Source organism: Populus euphratica, unplaced genomic scaffold (assembly GCF_000495115.2).
Source record: "Populus euphratica unplaced genomic scaffold, PopEup_1.0 scaffold233.1, whole genome shotgun sequence".
Classification (NCBI taxonomy): domain Eukaryota; kingdom Viridiplantae; phylum Streptophyta; class Magnoliopsida; order Malpighiales; family Salicaceae; genus Populus; species Populus euphratica.
This window is the reverse complement of record NW_011500116.1, coordinates 160,243-185,055: the sequence shown is the minus strand read 5'-3', so window position 1 is coordinate 185,055 and position 24,813 is coordinate 160,243. Positions and strand designations below refer to the sequence as shown.

General features: G+C 30.1%; 2 protein-coding genes across 2 annotated transcripts; both read left to right on the top strand.

Moving 5' to 3' along the window:
* Nucleotides 1-203: 203 nt before the first annotated feature.
* On the top strand, nt 204-3,298 carry LOC105109952 (S-adenosyl-L-methionine-dependent methyltransferases superfamily protein). The gene is made up of 9 exons (XM_011004824.1): nt 204-422; nt 519-580; nt 684-735; nt 1,856-1,970; nt 2,098-2,192; nt 2,329-2,435; nt 2,534-2,648; nt 2,726-2,770; nt 2,888-3,298. The coding sequence occupies exons 1-9, from the start codon at nt 312-314 to the stop codon at nt 2,957-2,959; spliced, it is 774 nt and encodes a 257-aa protein (XP_011003126.1). The 5' UTR covers nt 204-311; the 3' UTR covers nt 2,960-3,298.
* Nucleotides 3,299-11,665: 8,367 nt separating this feature from the next.
* On the top strand, nt 11,666-17,783 carry LOC105109950 (serine/threonine-protein kinase HT1-like). Its single transcript, XM_011004821.1, has 6 exons — nt 11,666-12,408; nt 12,757-12,889; nt 13,056-13,251; nt 15,795-15,919; nt 15,999-16,157; nt 17,017-17,783. Exons 1-6 carry the CDS (start codon nt 12,281-12,283, stop codon nt 17,329-17,331), a joined length of 1,056 nt encoding a protein of 351 aa, XP_011003123.1. The 5' UTR covers nt 11,666-12,280; the 3' UTR covers nt 17,332-17,783.
* The last annotated feature ends 7,030 nt before the right edge of the window (nt 17,784-24,813 follow it).

Sequence of the window (24,813 nt, the reverse complement as noted above, 5' to 3'; positions counted from 1 at the left end):
AAAAAATCTAAATAGGATTAATTAATTAATTAAACTAATAATTTAAACATCCAAATATTAAAATTAAAAGTACGAACACTGAAATAATAATAGAAAAAATCGAAAGGTTCCATAAGGCAAACTGGGCCTGTAAAGTTTAGTGGGCCGAAATTAATATCACTAGTGGAATCTATAATGGGCTTCCTACAGCCAGGACAGGAGGACCCCCGCAGCTCTCGTATCCCTTCTCTTCCTCTGAGACAGAAATAACGAGGTTCGTCTGAAGGTGTGAGCTTGAAAGAGGGGTTTAGAAGAAGAACAACAGCAAAGCAATGAAGGAAACAAGGAGCAGAAAACGCAAGAGAGAAAAACATGGAAAACCTCAAAATATGGCTTCTGCCTCTTCGAAGATAACAAAGTCATCCTCAAATTTTCTCGACAAGGTCCCTCTCTTTCCCTCTTTTTCTTTTTTTTTTTATCTAAGTGTGTTGTATGGAAATCTCAATTCTGATAGAATGGATTGTGCTGTATAAAAGCAGATGCGAGCAAGATTATCAGGTGGCCACTTCAGGATGATTAATGAAAAGCTCTACACTTGCACGTAATTGTTTTTTCATATAGTAATTGTGGTTTTTCTTTTTATTTTAAACAATTTGTTGATGTTTGCTTATGGTTTCTTCTTCTTCTTTCTTCATTTTTCTCAGTGGAGACCAAGCTCTCGACTATTTTAAAGAAGACCCATCATTGTTTGATATGGTAGCCTTTGTTTGTTCCAAAATCAACCCTCCGTCTATCTAGTTTCTGTTCTTGTTTGTTGGCTTCTCTTTTTCGTTGTTCAATTACTATAACTTATAGTTTTGGAGAAATTCACATTTAGTAGTACATTAATTTTACCATATTCAATCATTTCAACGTCTCAACTTTGATTTTTCAACTGAACGCATAACATGCATCTCCATTGAATTGGTTTAACTCTATGAATTTCTCTACATCAGAAGCGCATAATGAGTTTTTTCCTCTTCCAATCTTCAGAGTAGAATTTAGTAGAAACTCGAGAGCACTGTAGGCTTTCTTTTCTGGGAAGGAAATTCAAGAAACATGAGATGGGATGAGAAGAGAGAAAAGATGAAAGAAAATAGTATGAAAAAAGCAAATATTTGAAAACACTGCATGTCTTTTTTTTCTGTCTGAAGTTCAAATTGCTTGTTCTTGGATATTCATGATAATTCTTGACGCCAAAGTTACCGTGGAAGTCCTCTTGATAACTTAAACTTGATTAGAATAAAACAGTGCTGAATGGTCTGTTGAATTGATCAAGTTATGTTTATTGTTTTTATGAAAATCCTAAATATTTACATAGGAGGAAACAAATTCAAGAAAACTAAGACAAAAGGAAAAAAAGAGAGAGAATGAAAATAGTATGATGAAAGCAAAAAATTTAAACAAACTTTACATGTCTGTTTTCTGTCAAAAATTCACAATGCTTGTTGCTGGATATCTGTGACTATTCTCGGTGCCAGTCACAATGAGTTATTATGGAAGTCCTTGTAATAACTCAATCTACTTTTGAACAAAACAGTTTAGAATGTCCATCTGATAGATGCCTGATAGTGTAATGTTGCAAATAGATCAGAGCTTCATGGACATGTTAATCTCGAAGTTCAGGATATCTTACCATGCAATTCATACATGGATAATTTTTATATGCCTAATCTTTTCTGTCTTTGTAATATCACTATGCAAATGTCTTACATTTATGTACTTGCACTCATGCATGCAAGTCTAGGGAAGTGAACGGAAGTGGAATCATAATTATTTGGATGTTCTAACTCTCATATCAGAAACTGTCTTGACTGTATTTTATGTTCTTGAACAGTATCATACTGGATATCAAGAACAGATGTCACATTGGCCTGAGCAACCAGTGAACATAATCATACAGTGGCTAAAAGCTCGCAGCTCTTCTTTAGTTGTTGCTGATTTTGGATGCGGTGAGGTTTTACCCTGTCCACTTTCTATTTCTAGGTTACCATACTCATTTTGTCAACATATATCTGCGGGTCACTGATTTGTTTCTTTGGATGGTTTGACAATGTAATGTTGCTCCATTTGTTGTAGGGGATGCACGCCTTGCAAAAAATGTGAAGAATAAAGTTTTCTCTTTTGATCTTGTGTCCAATGATCCTTCAGTAATTGCTTGTGATATGTCAAATGTATGTGTGGTATTTAAGTTGCCTTTGAATTTTGAAATTGGGTTCAAAATTATTCCTTGGAATTAAACTCTTTTGTCTTAGAATATCTATTTGCAACAACCCTTATGATTGGTTTGTTTAATGTGCTTATTGGCAGACACCCCTTGATGCTTCATCTATAGACGTTGCTGTCTTTTGCCTCTCATTGATGGGGACTAACTTTCCAAGTTACCTTGAGGAAGCGCACAGAGTTCTGAAGCCCAGGTCTGCACTTGGTGCTTGTTTGAAGCTTCTGGATTATAGTCTGTTTGTCATTTTCTTCTCTTATAAACTAATGGTGCAGCTTACATCTGCTCTTTTAGTGGGTGGCTTTTGATAGCAGAAGTAAAAAGCAGATTGGATCCAAACTCTGGAGGAGCAGACCCAAAAATGTTTTCAAAGGCCATATCTGATCTAGGATTTACCTCAACGTTAAAGGTCTTTATATGTTCCTTCATCTACTTTTATAAATGGATTTCTTTAGTAGAATGCTTACTGATGCAAATTATGTGCAGGATTTCTCAAACAAAATGTTTGTTTTGCTATATTTCCAGAAAAAGGTCAGTCGCAACCTGGATTTGATTATGTCAGTCTGATTTTTATGCGCTTGACTTATCTGCTTGATAAGCAGTATAATAGTGCATTTGCATGACTAATCTGTTCACCATTGTTTATAGGAAAAAGAAACTTCGACGAGAAAAGGAATTGAATGGCCTGAGTTGAAACCTTGTTTGTACAAGCGTCGGTGATATCATCAGAGGTTGCCCTTATCAGGTCACTGGTGCATGAACTTAACACTGCATTATCAGCAGTATCGATTTCGATAAAGTTTGTAGAACTTTTATTTCTTTAGATTTCTAATCAGGTGCTATATTAGATGCCAAGATTCTGTAACTTGGAATACCTTTCTTTTCAAGTTTATAGCATATTATTTTCCCATCATCCTTCGAGTTGTTTTAATTACAAGGTGGTCGTGGCACACTAGCTTTGGTTTTTGATGCCTCCTGAATTAGAATACTGTAATGTGTAATTTCAGTGGCAAATTACAAAATACAAAAGCAAGGGAAATAAAGAAATGATTTTTTTTTTCAAATTACAGAAATTAATCAATCCATAAAAGGTGTTTTTCATTTTCATATTAATGTGTTTTTTTGGTTGTTACAAAAACTTGTCTTTTTTTATTAGTAACAAGTCTTTTTGAATAAAAAAACAAAAGGCCAATAAAATGATAAAAATCTCGATTGCTTGAATTAAGAATAAAACATATATATCTCTTCAATCAAAATATCATTTTCTTTTTCATTTATTTCTTTTTTGTTTTGCCAAAAATAATTTTTTTTATAAGAATTATTACCTTTTAAATTGAGAATTATCATGATCGGTTTAATAATAAAAGAAAAACAAAACATGCTTGATAATTTGTACATGATAAAAAAATAAAAATACAAGAGCAATTAATCTAAAATTATGTAAAACAAAAACTATATTAAAAAATAATAAAATACATGTTTTATTCGTAGACATATTTGATTTATAAATTTTGCATATTAGAATCATATATAATAATTATAAAGCATTTGTTAATATTATTATAAAAATTATCATTTTGATAACAAACTATGACAAAACTATAATTTTAAAGATCTTCTTTATTATTTTATTCAAAATAAATAAAATAAATAAGACATGATAAGTTATTATCTTGTTCAAATTATGATCATTATATTAGAAATGGTTAGAAAGTTAGATTTTGGGTTATTAGACCCGAACAAAATTATTTTCCAACTTGTTTTAACTTTAACTTAAATAAACTTATTTTTAACCTCAAAACACCATAAAATTGATTTAAAACCAAAAAACTGTGCTAACTCAAAAAATCTTTCTTGATCCTAGAACTATTTTTTCTAACATTATAAAAGTTCAAATGCATCTTGATGAAACTCCACACTTAAAAAAAAAAAACACATTGATATCAAGATTAATCTTTTTCATGGTTAAGATGTTACTAGTCATGCATTTTCTCTTCTTTTTTTTCTGCCGACTTTCTCTTCCTTTCGTGACGCATGGGGACCAAAATGCAAATAAAATAAAGTTTAAAATCTAAACATGTCAAATATATAAAAAAAAATTAAAACTTTAGGGATCAAGCTAAAGTTTTTCCCAACAACAAATTAAAACTCTCTTATGAAATTGATGTTTAACAACCCGACATAACACTCATGGATACATTGCACATATAATAGAACACTAATAAAAGCAAATCCTACAAGTAAATCCATGCAAATATGATGTGCAAGGGTTAAATAACAAGATAATAAAATTAGCTTACACTTAAAAAATTTATAAGTCCCTCTATAAAGGAACACATACTTAAAAAAAATTTCAAGAAGGTAAGATGAAACCATAGAGAAATTTACACTTATAGAATTTTTCTAATAGATGAAGAAACCTATGAAGGAGGAGTTTATACACAGAAAAATTTCTAAATGGTTAGAAGAACCTAAAAAGAGTGAATATCTACTTAGAAGTTTTTTCTAAGAGGTTGAAGAGAACCCAAAAAGGATAAGCCTATACTTTAAAAATTTTACTAAGAAATTGAAGGGGAACCCATGAAAGGTGGAGCTCGTTTTTAGAAAATTTTTAAAAAAGGATGAGTCTATGCTTTAAAAATTTTACTAAGAAATTGAAAGGGAACCCATAGAAGGTGGAGCTCGTCCTTAGAAAATTTTTAAGTGGTTAGGAGAAATCAAAAGAAGGTGAACCTATACTTAAAAAAAATTTAAGTTGTTAGGAGGAACCTAAAAAAGAAACTCATTAGAGAAACCCATTTAAGGTAAAGCTCATACTTAAAAAAAAAAAAATTAAATGACTAGGGAGAATTCTATTGAGAAACTCATAGATGGAACCTAAAGGAAAAACTCATTGGAGGAACCCATTGACAGTGGAACTCGTAATTAGATAATTTCTAAATAGCTAAGAGAACCTATTTGAGGAATCTAAAGGATAAACTCCTATTAGAGGAATTCCTATTAAAGGAACTCTCATCTCCAATCTTCAAGCTCATTAGAGGAACTCCAATATCCAAACTCATTCAAGAAACTCAACTTTTATTATAGAAACTCTCATTAAAGGAACTCTCAACTCTAAATTTATTGGAAGAACTCAACTTTCATTAGACAAATGCATTAGGGGTGGACCTTTTATTTAAAAAAATTCTAAGTGGCTATAAGGAACCCATGGAAGGATGAACCCATACTTAGAAAATTTCTAAATGGTTGAAAAAAGACCCAAAAAGGATGATGATATTGCACTAGGGAAACCTTATATCAGTCTCTTTGAAAAGTGGTGTTATTGCACTAGAAAGGCCTAATATCAATCCCTTCAAGAGTTGTGTTATTGCACTAAAAAGATCTTGTATCAATCCATTTTGAGAGTTTCCTGTAAGTGGAGCTCACTTAATAGATGGAGCTCATCTAGTAGGTCGAGCTCCTCCAGTAAATGGAGCTCGCTTTTAATATATCATCGGAGTCCCTCAAGTCCCGATGATATTTTTTTATTTGTACAACCACTTTTAATATTATAGGCGTAACCTTGAGGCAAATCCGTGAAGCGTGGCCGTCAGTGTAGTCGTAAACACAACTATCTCTATGTTAGGGCTTCGTCAGCCATGAAAAGAGCTTTTGATAAATAAGAATAAAGTGTATCTTTGTTTACTTTTTCATAAACGAATGAATGATGAGGTCCTCAAAAATCAAGACTTATGTATTGGATAGTCCGTTAATCTCTTGATTCTAGCAATATGATATATTCTTCTTAGTTAAAGTTGCTGGTAACTTATACTTGGTATTTGGTAGAGGTCAACATAGCTAGTGGATAATACCTGTAAAATGATCTCTTTATTATATACAGAGACTCTTATATGCTCAAGTAATTATCTTTTTAGAAAAATAAAGTGCAATAATATTTTAAAGATATAGGCTTTGAAAATATATATACTAAAAATATTGAGAATAGAAAGATTGTAAACTTAGAGCTTAAGGGATTCATAAGATATTTATAATCTATAAGTCTTGTCCTTTTACAAAGAGAAGAAGCTGAAGAGTTATTTTAATTATGTGATACTTTAAATTGTACTTCTTTCAAAATAATATATATTAGGCTAAAAAAATATTGAGAGACTGATATAGATATTTTAAAAAATTAACGAGAAAGTGTTGAGTTTAGATGAGTTGTATAAATCTATTAAGGGTGGAAAATAGATCTAGGTAATGCCTAGATTTTTTTTTTTATTATTAAGAGTTTTAAGTTTGTTAATGATTTTTGCAAAAAAAAAAAGAAAAGAAAAGAAATTGAGGTTAATAATTGTAGTTGGTAAAGTCATCGTCGTCTTTTTTTAACATATACCAAAGTCTCATTTTGACCTCCCAATGTGAAATTCCAAGGCTTTGTTGTGATCAACCCTTCCAATAATAGCTTGTCACTTAGTTCGAGACTTTTCATAATTCAGACTTTCAGTTAATTATATTTAAATATACGTAAAGACTACTGCGAAACCTCTGCATATTTCTATCATAAAAAAACCTATTTGCATATTTTTCCACATAACAATACAATAGTTCGAGACTTTTCATAATTCAGACTTTCCGTCAATTATTTTTAAATATAAGTAAAGACTCCTGCGAAACCTCTGCATATTTTTATCATAAAAAAAACGTTTTTACATATTTTTCCACATAACAATACAAGTTTTCCAGAAGTTGAGATTTTACAGGGGACACCAATGGACTTTTCAAAAAAGGCATCACATTTTAACGCTATCGTTCCCTTCGTGCCAGCGTCACGTGGAAGAATCACTGTAGCAAAGCCACGTTTGGTTCAACAATTGGAGCAAAGGAGAAGAACTAGGCAAGCGAATGCCCTCTCCGTGCACCCTTTTTTTTGGTACAACCACCGGTTCGAACCATAGCAAACTTCATGACTTTGGGAGCCTTTGACTGGTGGGACCAACTACACTTGCACATTTATATTTTATTATTCTATAGATGGGGTATTTTACGTGTCTATTAAAATTAAGTTTTTTTTTTAAAAAAAGTAATTTAAATAAAGTACTCCCTTTACATTTAGTCAGTTTTAAAAAATAATAATATATCTTTTTTTAATGTTGACTCTAAGATTTGGCAGTTTCCCATGATTCTTTGTGTATTAGGTATCGTTCAATGTTGTTGAATTGAATTTTTATTTGGTTTAATCATGATCAGATAAAATTCCATCTCATTTGACTAGAGTAGGAATTTATTTTTTGCCCCCAATAATTATATTTTTTTATAGTTTTTTTGTTTTTGTATTTTAAAAAAATTAAATTTTTATTTTTATTTTAAATTAACATTTTTAGTATTTTTAGATTATTTTGATGTGTTAATATTAAAAATAATTTTTTAAAAATAATAAAAATATTATTTTAATATACTTTTTAAATAAAAATATTTTAAAAAATAATCACTATCACACTCTCAAACATCCTCTAAAATTAAATAAAAAAATTCTTACAATTTAATGCATATGGTTTTAAAATCAATTTTATAGTTTTATGATTGATGGATGGAAATGTAGTTTGTTTCTTTAACTTAGATTTTATTTATTTTTTTTGCTGTAAAATTGGTTTTTAATAAGAGATGCAATTAAATTTCTGGTTGATATTCATGGTATAAGAAGGGTTTTTCACCCGGCTTGATTCGACCCGGTTAGATTCGGAGGCAAGGTGATAGGTTTGGATATTTTTTAGATGGGAAGAAGGATATATAAAAGCAAAATTCAGCTCCCACCCCATCTCCTATCCTCCCCTGCCAAAAAGTCCAACGAAAATAATGTGGCGAAGTGAAATGGACGGTAATATTTGAAACAGGAGATGACGTGGCACCGCCATGCTAGGGGTTGTCGACTGCCTGAAAATCACAGGTTACCGTGTCGGTGATGGTTGCAATGTCAAACCGTGTAGAAGTCAAAGAAAGCTTTTTATATTAATATTCGGTTTTGGAAGCTTTGATTTTGATTGCCTTTTGCATTATTACGTTGTCGGTTTTTATTTTATTTTATTTTATTATTTTCAAACATAAGCTTTGGTAACAGGTTGATTTGGTCATGGAGTGGAGATTCATGCATGGAGTTTTATGATACAGATTGGATACCACAAATATAAAAAGAAAAGACAAATATATTAAGATGTATTTTGAAGCTAAATTTATAATTATTTTAAAGGATCTAATTAAATTTTTATTTTATGATTTAAAATTCAATAAAATAATTAGAAAAAAACCCTGATTCTATATATAATTTTATTGATAATTTATCATTTAAATGATAAACTATTCCAAGCTTATCAAAACGACCGTACAATAAATTTGATAAAAAATTTATGAATTTCAAAAACTGTAACAGTGAGTTAAAATCTGGTTGGTTTTTACATTTTAAAAATGTTTTTTAAAAATATTATATTTTTAGATATTTTGATTTGTTTATATGAGAATAAATTTTAAAATATGTTTTTACATTTTAAAAGTGTTTTTTAAAAAATATTATTTTTTTAGTTATTTTGATTTGTTTATATGAAAATAAATTTTAAAATATAAAATTGTATTATTTTAATTTATTTTTAAATAAAAAATATTTTAAGAAATAATGGAAAAACAATATCAAACAGTCGCTAACAGGATTGACATGTATTGATGGGATGTCGATTGATTCTCGCTCACAGATATTATTTATTGCAAGCATCTTCCTGTGCCCGAAGCATGACCTTTTAATTAAAATGCCATTTTATATATAGTCAGTTGGATGTCCATTTCGAAGAATTTTACTCATGTCTATTGACTCTGTCTTCTACAGTCTGCCAATATGTTTACTTTTTGTACTTTTCACAGAGGAAGGAAGGAAGATTTCGATCTGGGGTTTCTCTTTCTATCTTCCTGTTATGATGAAGTGTGCTGTTGAAAATATCCTTCCTGCTGTTTACAAGTAAGTTGGTGAGACTTTTAGTACAGGGCCATCCGATCTGGAGTATCTTACCTGCACAAGGAATTTTGTGCAGGGGCGCCTGTCATCGCCATTGACAAGTACTTTGTATTTTCTTATATTATTTATCCTTTTTAATGCTTTATTACTGTGTTTGATTGATGGGTTCTAGTTCTTTCCATCATCAGTTTTACATCACTTCCATGAACTTGAACAGAAGAACTCCAGTTCATAATTCGATAAAGAAAATTAACTAGAGCCCTCTAAAAAGGAAAGAAAATGGCTCTGATCTTCAACATCTAGCTACCTCTGGTCTCTAGATCTTAGCTCTGATTATTCATGGGCGGAGTTTATTGTGTGTACTCTAGACATTATACTCTTACGTACAGAGATTTATACTTGGTTTTGACACGACTGTGAGTGTGAGTAGAAAACTCAAGCTATGTATATGTCGCCAATTCTTTTGGAGCAGATTCCAATAAATGGTGAAAGAAACCAGTTTCTGCAGAAGTTGCATTGTTCCCCATAAGCACAGCCAACGGAGTTGCATTGTTCCCCATAAGCACAGCCAAGGACTTTTCTATGATTTGTTTTCTGCTATGGATGACGCCTCGAACTTTAATCAAAGGCTAAGAGGTTAAAATAATGCAAAGACATGAAAGAAAAAAGGTGCAGTAGCGCAACTGAATGCGTTCTCTGGTCACCCTTCTTCTAAGAAAGGCGCCATGCAGCTGGTTCAACTTGACGAGCTCTCTCTAAGAATAGCAGCACTAATTTTCATTGGAGAAGCATCAGCAGTTTCGCCTTTCTCTGCCTGCATACCACTAAATTCTAAAATATTATTGCAAGTTATAATGCTCATATGTCGAAGTTAAGGCAAAGTAGGATGTTTTAGATGAAGAACTATATATATATATATGATGTTTTATATGAGAGGATTTGAGTTAGAAGAGTGTGATCATCGTTCTTTCTTTCTTTTTTCTTTTTTTTTTGAATGTGGTAATAATTATTTTTTGTATTTTTACTTAAAATAAAATAATTTTTTTAAAAAAAAATTAATTTTAACATTAACACATTAAAATTACATGAAAACACAAAAAAATTAATTTAAAATAAAAAATTAATTTTTAATTTTTTAAAAACAAACACTATATATATATATATCATGTTATAGAACTTTCTCCCGCGACAAATGATGATGCAAGTATATGCAAAAAAGAAGTAGAAGAAAGAATATGAGAATGATCACAAATCATAAGCAGGTGGTGTTTGCAAAGCTAGTTCTGAGCCAAGACTTCATAATTTGCATTATTTGTGCAGGCCATATTAAATTCTTAAACCATGTTCATTAAGCTTAATTTCTGAACATATTCGCTTGTGCATGATCAACTTACCTTGTTTCACAGCATGCATGGCGGGCATTCTTCAAGATTCTCACTTTCATTTACATGATTGAACATCACGCAATAACTAATAAGTTTATATTCTTTTGAACTTATTATGCTCCTCATCTCACGCTTTATTTTGCTGAGTTAATCTAAAACTAAGATTTAAAAAAAAATTAAAATAATATTTAAAAAAAAAACATCAAACTAAATATTACTTATTTTTTTGTTAATATGGGTATTCCGAACATTTTATATGTACATTAACTAATAATTTCATGAAACTTGAAATTAATAATTATGCCAATAACTCTAAATAAATTCAAACTCATAATTATTAATTATTAAGAAGAAAACTTAAAATTTAATTAGTTAAATTATTTTTAAATTAATATTACTTAAATTTTAATAGGAGCATGATTGACTTGTATAATCAATCAAATTTGATTTGATTAAGTTCAAACCTAGTATATAAAACCTAACTTAAATAAAGTTACAGATCAGTGAGCCATGAAAAGATATTGGATACTCATTATTTATGGGTTGCACCACCTTGAAGATACACCCCATTTATGGGCGTATTGGACACTTATTTTTTCAGCTCTTATTTATTTTATTATTATTTTAATTATCAAGTATTTGTTTAGGAATATAGTTGGTGTGCATTTTTAATTTTTTTAATTTTTTAAAGATTTTTATTATTTTAATATATTAATATTAACTATAAAAAATATTATTTTAATAAATTATAAATTATAAAATATTTTATTCACTTTATAACTTACACCGATAACAAGCATAAAACAAAAAAAAAAGCATGATTAATTTTAAAGAGTGTAGTTTAATTAATTAAATTTTAAATTTATTTTTTAAAAATTATTAATTTAAGTTTTATAAATTTTATTATTATTATAAAATTATAAAATTTAGTTAAGTTATAAACAAATGTACATGAATGTATACGTTATTCTTTAATAAATAAATAAAAAAGGACACAATCATGTTGACAATCTCTCTCCCGGCCACCGGTATTTATTTCCTCTCTCTCTCTCTCTCTCTCTATTATTAATGTTTCGTATATCTTATGTAGAAACAAAACACAATTAAAAACCCCACCACTGTTGTCTGACAGAGACTCAAATCCTGCCGCGGCTTTATCTTCAGATCAAGCAAACAAAGCAGTTCCATACGCGTAGATTGCTTTAAACTAATCTCTTTAACACCAAATCTCAATCTGGGTCTCTCTCCCTTTTAGCCGCTTCCTCCTCCTCCACTTCAATCCTCCATTCATTTTCCCCCTTCTCAATAGTATAATTTTATCTGCTTCTGACAGAGCTTGTTGGGAGTTTTTTTTTTTTTTTTTCTATTGATTCCCATTTGTATTTTAAATTCTTGTTTTGTTAGTGACTGTCTCTAAAACATGTGGGGTTTTATTCTTTGCCTCCCAAACAAAGGCAAATGCTTATCTTTTTGGATCTAAAGTTGTGATTTTTGGGGTACAATATGGAGCATGTTTATTTATAGTTTATCTCTTTTCTATCAAAGTGGTATCCTGCTTTCTATTTCTTTAGCTTGACTAGTTAGCTGTTTACTCTGCTTCAAAAGAGCGATAGCAAAAGTTTTGGTCTTGTTCAGTTTGTTGGTGTTATTTCATCTACTTTTAGTATAGGGTAAGAAATGGGATCTAGTAATGTGTTCTACTCTGGAGAGTTCAATCTGGATGCCAAGTGGCTCGTTGATCCTAAGCTTCTATTTGTTGGGCCAAAGATTGGAGAAGGTGCTCATGCTAAAGTATATGAAGGGAAGTAAGTCAAAATTCTTGAAGTCTTTTCTTTTCTTTTCCAAATTTCAGCTCTTGAAATCTGATTCACTTTATTACTGGACTTGTCTCTCATCTTTTTAGACTAAACCAAAATTTGACCATTTTTTAGGTGATCAATTGAGAAAAACCATTGCATATATATCAAATCCCATGTTTTTAGTTTTATTTTCAATTACATGCCTGCTTATCAGATCATTTGACTGAAGTTTTTGATGCTGTTGCGTAAACATTCTTCTTCTTCTTCTTTTCTTGTAGTTTAGATCATTTGCTAAATGGTGGATTGCTATGTGCAGTAATCTCGTTCTGGAATTTATGAATTTTCTTTTGATAGGTACAAGAATCAAAATGTTGCTATTAAAATTGTAAATGGAGGAGAAACCCCGGAAGAGATTGCCAAGAGACAAGCTCGGTTTGCAAGAGAGGTTGCAATGTTATCTAGAGTTCAACACAAAAATCTAGTGAAGGTTATTTTTATTGCAATACCATTTCTTGCATTTGATTTTCATCATTAAAGGGTTGTTAGTGAATTAATTTTACCATGTTGTTAGTTAACAGTTGTTGAAGTGGTCAAATACAAAATAACGGGGCTGTTGGGTTTGCTCTTGTTAATTAATTTTACTGTGTTACCAGTTTATTGGTGCTTGCAAGGAGCCTGTCATGGTGATAGTAACTGAGCTTCTTTTAGGTGGGACTTTGCGCAAATACTTGCTGAACATGCGACCAAGGTGCTTGGAAATGCGTGTTGCTTTTGGGTTTGCTCTTGATATTGCTCGTGCTATGGAATGCTTACACTCCCATGGGATCATTCATCGTGACCTAAAACCTGGTATGATAAATTTCTTGCTTGTGTTCCTTAGACTTTTGAGCATGTGAAGTTTGTACAAGTAGCATTTTGTGAGAGGCTTATAAACTTGCTAACTAGTCCCACATAGTTTGATGGACATCTTCTGTCTTTGTGAGCTTTGAGACTTGTATCGTGCATGCATTTAGTGCAAGTTGTCAACTAATTGCTGAATACAACAGTTGGAATATTGTCTCAAGAGGGTACCTACCGTAATTTCTGTTCTCTTTGCCTTTCCATTTGAATTGCAAACAATGCATGTTGGGTTGCTTTCATATAATACCAGCACCAAAAAAGAAATGCTTCCATATAAATACCTTTTTTTCAGTTGTTTTAGTGAAACTCACTCTGCTTGGTTATGGCAGTTTATTACCTTGACTTTCTGATTTCACTAGTTGATTGGCCCCACATTATTGGGGATTTGTATTTTCCAGGCAGTATGATTTTTAGTCTTTTTCCAAAAAAAATTTAAATAAAGATTTTCTCTTGCAAGAGAGGTAATATCAATTTAAATAAGCAATTGATCAAAGAGCATAATAATTGGGACTTGAAAAATACGAGTATAGATAGAAGTGTGACTACTATATGAGTATCTTGGATCCAAAATATCTTTCTAATAATTAAATTGAGGTGGAAATGCAATTAAGTTGCCCCTGCGATGTAGAACCAGACAATAAGATTACCAACTCAAATTTTTGAGGTAACCAAAGCAAGAGAAACACACTCAATCTTAAAGAAAACTCTACTTTTTTTTTCCTCCTTAAATAATAATACAATAAAACTGAAAGTCTCTTAGGGTGCTTATTTAGAAACACCCAATAAAATAAGTCTTGATAAAAATAGGAAACATAAGGAACCTAGAATTTTAAAATTAAACCCTATATTTCTTTCTAAAATAAGTACTCCTAAACAATCTACATGGACCCTCACCAACCTGTTTCTTGCAATTGCGCATGATGACATTTTGCAAAATAGGAGACAATAAGCTGCCCAAAGGATATTCATATCCCCTACATTCACTTCAAAGATCTCAATTAATTTCTTTCTCTAGATAACAAAATATATCTTTTGAAACTTATCATGAGTTGTATTGAAAATGAATCCAAGTATCAGATCAATCATCTGGCAGGTGCATTTGAAAGTTCACAAATTATCATGATTTTACATGATAATAGAAAATTCTATTTTGGTCAGGTCTAAATTGATTATACTACATTTCACTTGCTTTTCTTGTGTGATGGAACAAAACTTGATGAAATTTTTGTTTATGGTTCTTTTATTCCTTAATACAAAGAATTGATTGCCAAGAGGAATAGTAAGCGCTTCAGTGTTATGTATTTAATTGGCACCTCTTTATACTTATTTTCTACGATACTGCATGATAGCAATTAGATTTGACTTAATGTCATAAGCTTTTACTGATTGTTATATCTGCTGGATAAAGATGGGCATAGTAGGGGAACTGGCAAGCATTACATTTTTTTCAGTGACATGTGCAAGTCTGAATACTTGATCAGCATTAGTAAGCAGCCAGGAAATAAACTTCATGAAAGGTTCATATAATGTTTGATAGAATCAGATTCAAAGCATTGAAGGAATTGTCTTTGTTTCTTCTTGTTTCACCTTATTGTTTCTGGACCTTTTTACTTGATCTCTTGAATATATGCACTCCATAAAGATGTCCTTGTGCAGTGCTGAAATGAATGGATGGCCTTACAGCCATGTTTAGAGAGCTTCTAGTTTGTGCAATTTCAATTCTATTTGAGCACCTCTCTTGTTTGGAAAGTTTAAACTTGCTGAGTTCAAGGAAAATGATTTACGAACAAACTTTTTATACTAAATTCCCTTGCAAAATGATGTGTCAACATGTAAGTGGTAGAGTGTAGGTTCCATAAATTTGAAATATTGGTCAACATGTAACTGCTACATGTGTTTGTATGAAACGTTTGTTTTTTGGCTTCACTCTGAGGTTTTTCAACATTTAATATTTCTGTACAAAAGTAAATTGCACTCGTCCATTAGTGGAATTCAATTTTGCTCAATTTATTGCTAAGAAGGCTCCATCATCACTACATTTAGACAAACAACCAGGTACATGGGCAAAAAGCATAACTCATCTCTGAGAAAAACTTTCAAGCATCATCACTGTCAGCCATAAAATTCTAGTGCCATAAACACTGTTTGTGTTTTCTCTGCAACAAATCAGAGGTAGCAAAGTGTGAGGGATAAGAAATCAATATCTCCATAGAAAGAGACACAAAGACGATTTAGCTGGAGAGGATAGGTGTAGCTGAGCAGCAAGAAAGGAGTGACTGTGGGTTTTTGGGTGTGACTTTGTATTGTATGAAATCTTGATTTTTCTTGATATGTAGAATTGAATTACATCTTCAAAACAATGGGGTTTTCTCAGCAACAGGCTGTTAAGCAATGATACAGTGTGAAACTCTAAAATTCAAAAAACATTTGATTACTTAGTAATCAAGCATCAAGGCTTCTTCTGACTACCTCGTTTCATTTCCTATTCGCAGAGAACTTGATCTTGACTGCAGACCATAAAACAGTTAAACTTGCAGATTTTGGTTTAGCCAGAGAAGAATCATTGACAGAGATGATGACTGCTGAAACAGGGACATACCGGTGGATGGCTCCAGAGGTACTATATTGAATGACTGAGAATCTCTAGAATTGTTTTTGTATGATGCCATATTGTTCACCTTTCTATTTGGTGGCAGCTTTACAGCACAGTCACATTAAGACATGGTGAGAAGAAACACTATAATCACAAGGTGGATGCTTATAGCTTTGCGATAGTGTTGTGGGAGCTCATCCATAATAAATTGCCTTTTGAAGGCATGTCAAATCTACAGGCAGCTTATGCAGCTGCTTTTAAGGTGAGCAGTGTTGTTTTCATTATATCTCAAAATTCAAGTGAAATCTTAAGGAAGCATTTATTCCAAGGGGATTTACTTGGATGGTGACTATATTGATGTCCAGCTGGTGTCAGTGCCCTTTTGAGATTATATGAGAAATTGCCTGTTTAAATGCTGCTGAACTAGACTTTATCACCTCTTTTGACATATTGAGTTTTCTCTTGAGTATTGGACCACAAGGTTGCTTTCTGCAAGATTGGATGCTGATCTCTTTAGAAGTGAAGTATTTTCATTAAATTGGTGAGTTAATTGATAATCATAAATGCCGATTATAGGGCTGCAGCCTGATGGAGGTGATTTTGATGGGGTAGCAGACGGACCTGATAGGGGTGTTGGACTGACTGATGGAGATGGTTTGGGTATGCTACTTATAATTGCTGAAGTAAAATCGCCTAGTGAAATTGTTGTGCTTGGGGGGTCATTGAGGAGAACTCTCACTAGTGAGATGATGAACATGTTGGACATCACCTTGACCCAGAAGCCTTCCTCACCTGGCTACTGTCTTCGTCATTGTGTGATTTTACCCCTATGTGCCCGCAATTTATGGAGGATTTGATTATAGCATACAGTTTTTATATTAAGTTGCTTTAGCACTGCAGCATGTGAAATATGCATTTCAAGTTTTGAGGCCACATCTGGACATCAAAACCAGGACAATCTGACATTCGTCTGTTTTATTGCACGAGCACAGAAATTAATAGGGATTCCAAACTTGATATGCCATAACCTGAATGATTATCTTGTCTTTTAATTATTGATTATAATTATATAGCTCAGTTGCAATTTCCAGCATCTTGACGCAATGGTTTTGCTGTTTCAGAATGTGAGACCCAGTGCTGAAAACCTCCCAGAGGATTTGGCTTTGATTGTGACCTCATGTTGGAAAGAAGATCCAAATGCTCGGCCCAACTTCAGCCAAATTATACAGATGCTCCTGCATTATCTTTCTACCATTTCAGCACCAGAGCCCGCCATCCCAGCTAGGATATTCACATCTGAGAACGCAGTTTTTCCACCGGAGTCTCCTGGAACAAGTTCCTTAATGGCTGTAAGAGATGACTCAGGGGAAACCCCAAGAACCCAGATAGAAGACAAGCCGAGAGGTTTCTTTTTCTGCTTTAACCAATGTTACTGATCCCTCCTGATACACAAAGTCGTTTCTGGAGGTATTTAGGTACGTTCAAATAAGCAAGTCTCAGATATTAGAATATACTTGCATGTTTGATAAAAAAAAATGTCAATCTAGTTAGTTCAGTTGCAGTAGGAAGCCACTCATCATCTGATTATTAACTTTTCCACACTTCTCCCCATGAATATTAGTCTGTTCCGACTTGTGTATTTAGGGTTTTGGAGTTGGGGTTGCTGTGATGATTTATCATTATTGTAAAATAAGGTCCGTCCAAAGGCCTTTACTCCTGCTGTTGATCAAGAATATACATGACTCTGTTAGAGTTGATGATGCTTTGGTCATGTATGCATCGACCTGAGGTATGCCACAAGCTCTTAACTGTGCATTCAGGCTTGTGTCGATATGCTACTACTGTGTGTATGTATTAATGTTGGTAATAAACATGGCTTGATCCGAAATGCTTGATTCCATCCTTCTCTTTATCGGCATTGGCTTAGAAAAATATCAGTGAATTGCCACTCATTTCTCATTTTCAGAAACAGGACCCTCCTGTTGCATTTCGATCACCACTACTGAAGTCTCGAAGTCGATGGAGCTTCTGTTTTTCGCTACCGCTTGACTTAATTGACTGTTTATTGTCTTTGCTTTTCTTTTTTGTTTCAAAATATTAATCTTTAATAGAAGCTTAAAAAATAAAAAATAAATCCATGATAATGCTATTCTCCACTTAAAATGCACTCATTGCTCCCAGTTTGTTTTTATTTATACTATTAACAAAAAAAAAAACAGAGAGAGATTTTACTTTACTTCTAGTTACAAAATATTATTCATTAAAAATGTACATAAGTTTCAATTACACTAAAAGAAAAGGAAATTTTAATTTATATCTCACACAAGCTATTAACTAGGATGGTGTTTTATTTTTTTTAATTTTTGTTATTTTTTAATTTTTTTAATATTAATTACACTAATTTCTATTAATTTAGTTTTTATAAGGTTACCAATCTTATAGCATAGATCATCAGTTTTATTGGTTGATTCGAGGTTTTTTATTAATTTTTTTATTAATTTCATTATTTAATATTGAGTTGATTGAAAATTAAATTTTATAATTTATTTTCTATGAGATTATTTTTGTCTCGTGACTTAGGTCATGAGGGTTGATTGACTCGAGGTTTTTTTATATTATTTTTTTTTCAATTTCATCTTTCAACACTTAGTTGTTTAAGAATTGAATTTATAATTTGTTTCAATTTGCTTTCTATTAGATCATCTCAATTTCATAATCTAAGTCATGGGTTTGACAAATTAATATGAGTTACTCAAGTTATTTTTTTAAATTGATTTTTTTTTAATTTCACCATTCAACATTGACTCTATTGAAAATTGAGATTCATAATTTGTTGTAATTTACTTTCTATAGGGTTATTATAGTCTAGTGACTTGACATGAGAAATTGACAAACTAACCCGAATTAATCCGAATAAATCCAATATATTTTTGTCTTAATATTTATATAAAAAATCCCATCTTGAATATTTATGTTAAGTCAAACTATATTTTTATAAGTCATTCAAGTTGTTTTTGGATCTACTAAGTTGATCGAATCACATCAAATTAATTCTTGTATGATTTACATTTTTTTCTATTAAAAAAAACATTAACAATATCTAAATATTTTTTTATATTAAAAAATTGATTTGACCACAACATAATGATAACCTAAGATCCAATAATCATTTAAAACAATCTAAAATGTTTGCTTTGTAAATCTTATCAGATTGCACTTTTTATTGAATTTTTTTTAGTTCTTTTTATTCTTTTGGTAATTTTTATTTTTGGTTGTGATTTTTTCTCCTTGTAAATTAGGTTAAATGAGGTTTTGGACTCGTAATTTATTTGTAATATTTTCCAAAAAGATTCTTGAGTGAAAAGATATTCCCATTAAATTGGTTTTTGATTTGGAAATATTAAATTCAATTTTATTAATTATAAAAATTGGATCTCCAATAACTAAAATTGATAATAGAAAAAATTATAGGCTATTTTTCTTCTTTTTATTGTACATGGTTTTTTTATTTTGGTCCCTGAAGCTTGATGCTTGTCCTTGAGGTTTTTGTGTTTTGATTAAAAATTTTATTTTGTTTATGTTCTTATCTTAGGTTTGAAAACTAAACAAAAAAAATATTGAAAAATGAGAGAAAAAAAACAGATAGTTAATGGCCATATTGTCATTAAAAAATTATTGAATGGCATATATGTCTTTTTTATATTTTTTAAACAGAAAAATAACATATTTATCTTCAAAGTCAAAAAAAAAATATTAATCAAGGTTTTTTTTTATCTTTTTGTTTATTACAATACTCTAAAACAATATGTTTTTTCTTAGAAATAAATAAAAAATAAGGCATGTGTTTAGAGGCATTTTAGTCATTTAATATAAGTTTCTTTTTGTAAATTTTAAGTTCATGAAGGGCACTTTAGTGTTTTTATATTGGATAATTAATCTTTTATTCAAAAAAAAATATTGATGTGTGCTCCTTACATGCTAATGTGTGAACGCGTTTGTGCTATTTAGAAAGCATGTGCAATACCTCCTAGTGAGATAATTGCATAGATTTCTTTATGCTTTAAAGATAACTTTATTTGGTATCATTAGAATTGTTGCAACACATATTGAATTTGAACTTTCGATGTAGCTCGAACAACTTTTTTTTTTTTTTATTCCTCTCTCTCTCTCTCTCTTCTCCTGATATGTTGTAGTCGTTTCTCTCCAAAATTTCAAAATGAGATGCCTTTTTTTAATTTTAATTTTAGTTTTTATTTTTTTATTGTTATTTTTTCTAAATCTTTTATTTATTTATTTTTCAATTTTATCCTTTAAAAATTAGACTTCATATTTTTTTTATTTTATTTTTTTCTAGGGTGATCTCAATCTCATAATCATAATTGTAGATTTTGATGATTACCCTGATTGACTTAAGTTGGTTTTTTTGGATTTTAAATTTTTTTTTTTAATTTTATCTTTCAACAATAAGTTGATTTAGAATTAAACTTTATTTTTTTTTGTATCTAAGTCTCATGATCTGAATTACAAGTTTAATAGGTTTACTCTAGTCGTCTCAATTTTTTTTGTTTTTTTAAATTGTTTTTTTCTCGATTTTGGCCTACAATGTTGGATTGTTTAGAAGTTAGATTTTGATTTTTTTTTTCAATTTACTTTCTATCAAAGTCTCAAAATTTGGGTTGTGGTTTTGGTAAGTTGATATAAATTGCTCGAGTTGTATCTTTTAAGTCAATTTATTTAAATTCAATTTTATTTTTAATTTTGTCCTTCAATATTGAATTTGTATGAGAATTGCATGTTTTTATTTTGTATAATTTTATCGGTGTTTATCCTGTTTTCATGACTCAGTAGTAAATCTAGTAAGTTTACTAATATTGACTTGAAGTAGTTCTTTTTGAGAATTATTTTTAAAATTTGAATATTTTTTTATTTTTTATTTAATATTAGATTGATAAGGAGTAAATCTTTATAATTAGTTTTGATTTTTTTATAAAATTATTACGATTTTCGTAACTCAGATCTCATATTTTATATGTTAATTTAAGTTCATCCAGGTATTATCATCAAAATGTTTTTAAAAATTAATGATTTCCAATATATTATCATTTTGATTCTTAAAAAAAAAATATTGTTTAATATGTGTTAGATTTAATGTTTTTTCTTCTTCCTAGAAAACACATATAGCATCTTTTTTTTTTTGTTGGTATCTAGAAAAATAATATGAACTGACACAAAGCATGCCTAGAATCTAATATGAATCTAATAATCTCAATGTATCCTCAACATTTTTTATCCAAGTCGACGATTATGCTCCCAAAGGTTGACTCAAGAAAACTTACTTTTCTTACCGAGCATGGGATTTATAGTCGAGTCTTTTGCTGAAGATATCCAATTAGTGGTCCTGTCATGTATATTATTTCGGACGTTGTCTGTGTGTGTGTAGACAATTTTCTTAACTTATCTATGCATCAATTTTTAAATAAGCATCCACCATATCTATCTATATATATAGTCTGGGTAATATAATTTTTAAATTATGATTCTTAACTTTAAGTTATAATTTAAAGGTTGTCTTTTCATAAAGGAAAAATGAACTAAAATGGCATAAACTAATTCTAAAAAACACAGTATAAGTTAGGATCCATGAGATACAAATTAAAGATTTCAACTTTTGATATATTAAAATTCTTAACTTAATAATTTTTTTTGATTTAAATTAAAAATTATTTCTAACAAAATATGATAACAACTTTCTGAAGCATTTTTTTAAAATAACTTGGTTTAATTTATAAACAAAAAAACATATTGAAAACAACTTTGTTAATCATATTAATAAATAACCTAATCTTACTCTGAATATTAATATGAATATGATTTTAGGGTCTTTTATCATTCTAACATGAATTAATAAAACTTTTGAAAAAATAAAACATATTAAAAAACTATTAGGAAGTAGCATAAATTGAACGTAACCACTGTTAAAACTAGTGGTTGTTTTAGAATTCATGTCTTAATTAACATGTATAAAAGACAACCTAAATTTAATGAGGATTTTATAGTAAAGAGATAATATTTAAAATCTAATGGCTTGAGAGAGAAGCTAATATGGCACAAGAGAGAAAAATATAAGAAAAAAAAAAGAATAGGTTATCAAGTATACACTGGAGTTTTGTTTTCAACGTACTCGACAATATTAAAAAGATTTTAATAGAATAATTTTAATTATATCTTTAAAGACTATTAAATAAGGTTGTAATTAGTTAAAAGTTTTATTTGGGGTTAATAGGATTAATTACAATATTATTTTGTAGTTTTTCAATAACATATTAGAATTCTATTATCAAGATATTTTTAATGATATTGAGTGTATGAAAAACGGATTCTCAGCGTGTACCCGGTTACCCATTCTTTCTTTTCATTTTTTTTTCTTTTATTTTTCTCTCATGCCATGTAACCTTATCTTATTTTTTTTTTCCTTGGTCATTGAATTTCAAATCTTATCTTTTGATAATTTGATTTTCATAAAATTTTTAGTTAACTTTTGTTAAGGTTAATTAATTTGCTAAATATATTATTTTTAAAACATGATTAAACAAGTGCTATTAAAATTAAAAAATATATACAAAAAAAACTCATTTGTGTTCAAATCCAAATATCTTTTCAACATATAGTATTTTTAAAAATATTCAATAATTTTAAAGGATAAATTAGGCAGTTAGCATTTAAAATATAATTACATATTGAAATAGCATAGGATAAAATGTTTTGGTGAAATAGTATTGTTTGAAAATATTGTAGTTAGGAAAGGTGACATTTCAATAATGTTGTGGTTCAGAAACTTGATATTTGATAAATGTCACATTTCAAAATTACAATAATTGATGTTGCGGTTCATAACCGCAACATTAATGAAATGTCATATTTCTGAACCATGATATTATTGAAATGTCATGATTCACAATCATTTTGAGGAACAACTAAACATATGATAAAATGGTTGGATTGTATCCTAAAATGATTTGATTGTTTTAGCTACTATAAAGTTTTAGGTCATTTTCATGTTTCAAGCTTGAAAAAATTTATAAAGTTATAGTTTTATTACTATGAAATTTTATTTACTTTATGATTTTAGAGAGTTGAAATATTTATAATTTTATCAAAATTTGAACAGAGTTTTCTTTATAAAGAAACTATACCTAAAATTTTATTTCGCTTAAAAAAACTTGCAAAAAATCACAATTAACAAAATTCTAAATAAACTCAACATATTCTCACTCTTTCTCTCTCTCTCTCTCTCACACACACATATAAATGAAAATAATTCAACAATACAATATTCAAGTAATCTCAAAATATATAAATATAATTCATGTATCTATTATCTATCTGTATCTATGTCATTTATTGGATGATCTAGACTTATTAGTAGCATAATAGGATCCATCTCTTGCTCTTGTTTGAGTGGCCTCGTCCTCTGTTATAACATCATCAAGAGTTAATCTTTTTTCATAGGTTTTAAGTCTAGTATGACAAACATTTAACCACCTGGATATTATGATGTGAACTTCATTTTCTTCATCAGTGATACAAAGATAATATGACCTCTTGACCCTTTCGTAACAAGAAGTCAACTTAATATTAATAAACAGATGGAGTATATATACTCTGACATATATAAAAACAAATTAAAATTATCACAATAATTAACACAATCATAAAAAATAATCAACCTATTTCATCAAATTGATTTTGTACCTCCACAAGACCTTTTTGTCATTATCATCTGGTGGTGTCAAAAATATCTCATCAATCTACTTTAGATATATGCTACCCCTTTCAATTCAGAATGAAGATGTGCTAATCCAAATGATCGCTCATATAACACAATCTTATTACAAACACTAGTAAATGTGATTATCCGTTTATTAATAGTCAATCCAAGCAAAACCATCATATCTTGTAGTGTTAGTGTTATCTCGCCATGCCTAGGATAAAACGTGTGTATCTTACATCTCCATTGCTCAATCAATGCATACATTAAACTGTGGTTAAGCCTGATGTGGTCAAGACAACTGACATATAAAAAACTTGTTTGGACCGTATATGGCTTGGCTTAACTCACTTATGTAGTCATATCTGTCTATGTGTACAATAGTAAATAATGGTATCTTCCTGTATAACAATTTAAATTACAATTGCACCAAAATATAACATTTAATGATAACTAAATTAAACATAAATTGTAAATATATTCAAATTAAATATACTTACAATACCAGAGAATATGTCCTCTGATCAATGATGATCTTGCAATTACAGGATAAAAGTGTTGATGAGTCCGGTAGAAATGTATCTTGATTGATGCTTAGCATGCTGATACTCATATTCTTCATGCTTATAATAATGCTCACCCTAACCATCGTCCAAATATGAACGCTCAACATGAGCAAATGATCTACCATCTCGAAGATATGACATATTGTGTAATAGTACTGATGATTCATGTGAAATTATATAGGTTTAGTATGCTTAAAAAATATAGTAATATATTACAACATGACCTAATAAATTGTTATACATACGTTGTTGATTAGGATATATTTTTCTATTATGCCATCTGTCATTGCATATGTCATGCCTATAATGTGCATGACCTTCTCTTGTATCCATATTTATGCAAATGAGTAAACATTTGTCGACTAAGTTCTAACTTCTATCTAGATGAGTCTACTTCAACTTGAGATCCAATATAATCAGTCTATTCTAACTTATCTAGTAATGGAAAGAATGACATTCCATATGCTGACCTGTAGCTTTGAATCGTGTAATAACCATTAACAAACTGTGTGAAGTCCAAGTGGTTCTCGGCACAACATGTAAGAGCATATAAACATGGACGATGGATTGTCAAACTTAATATC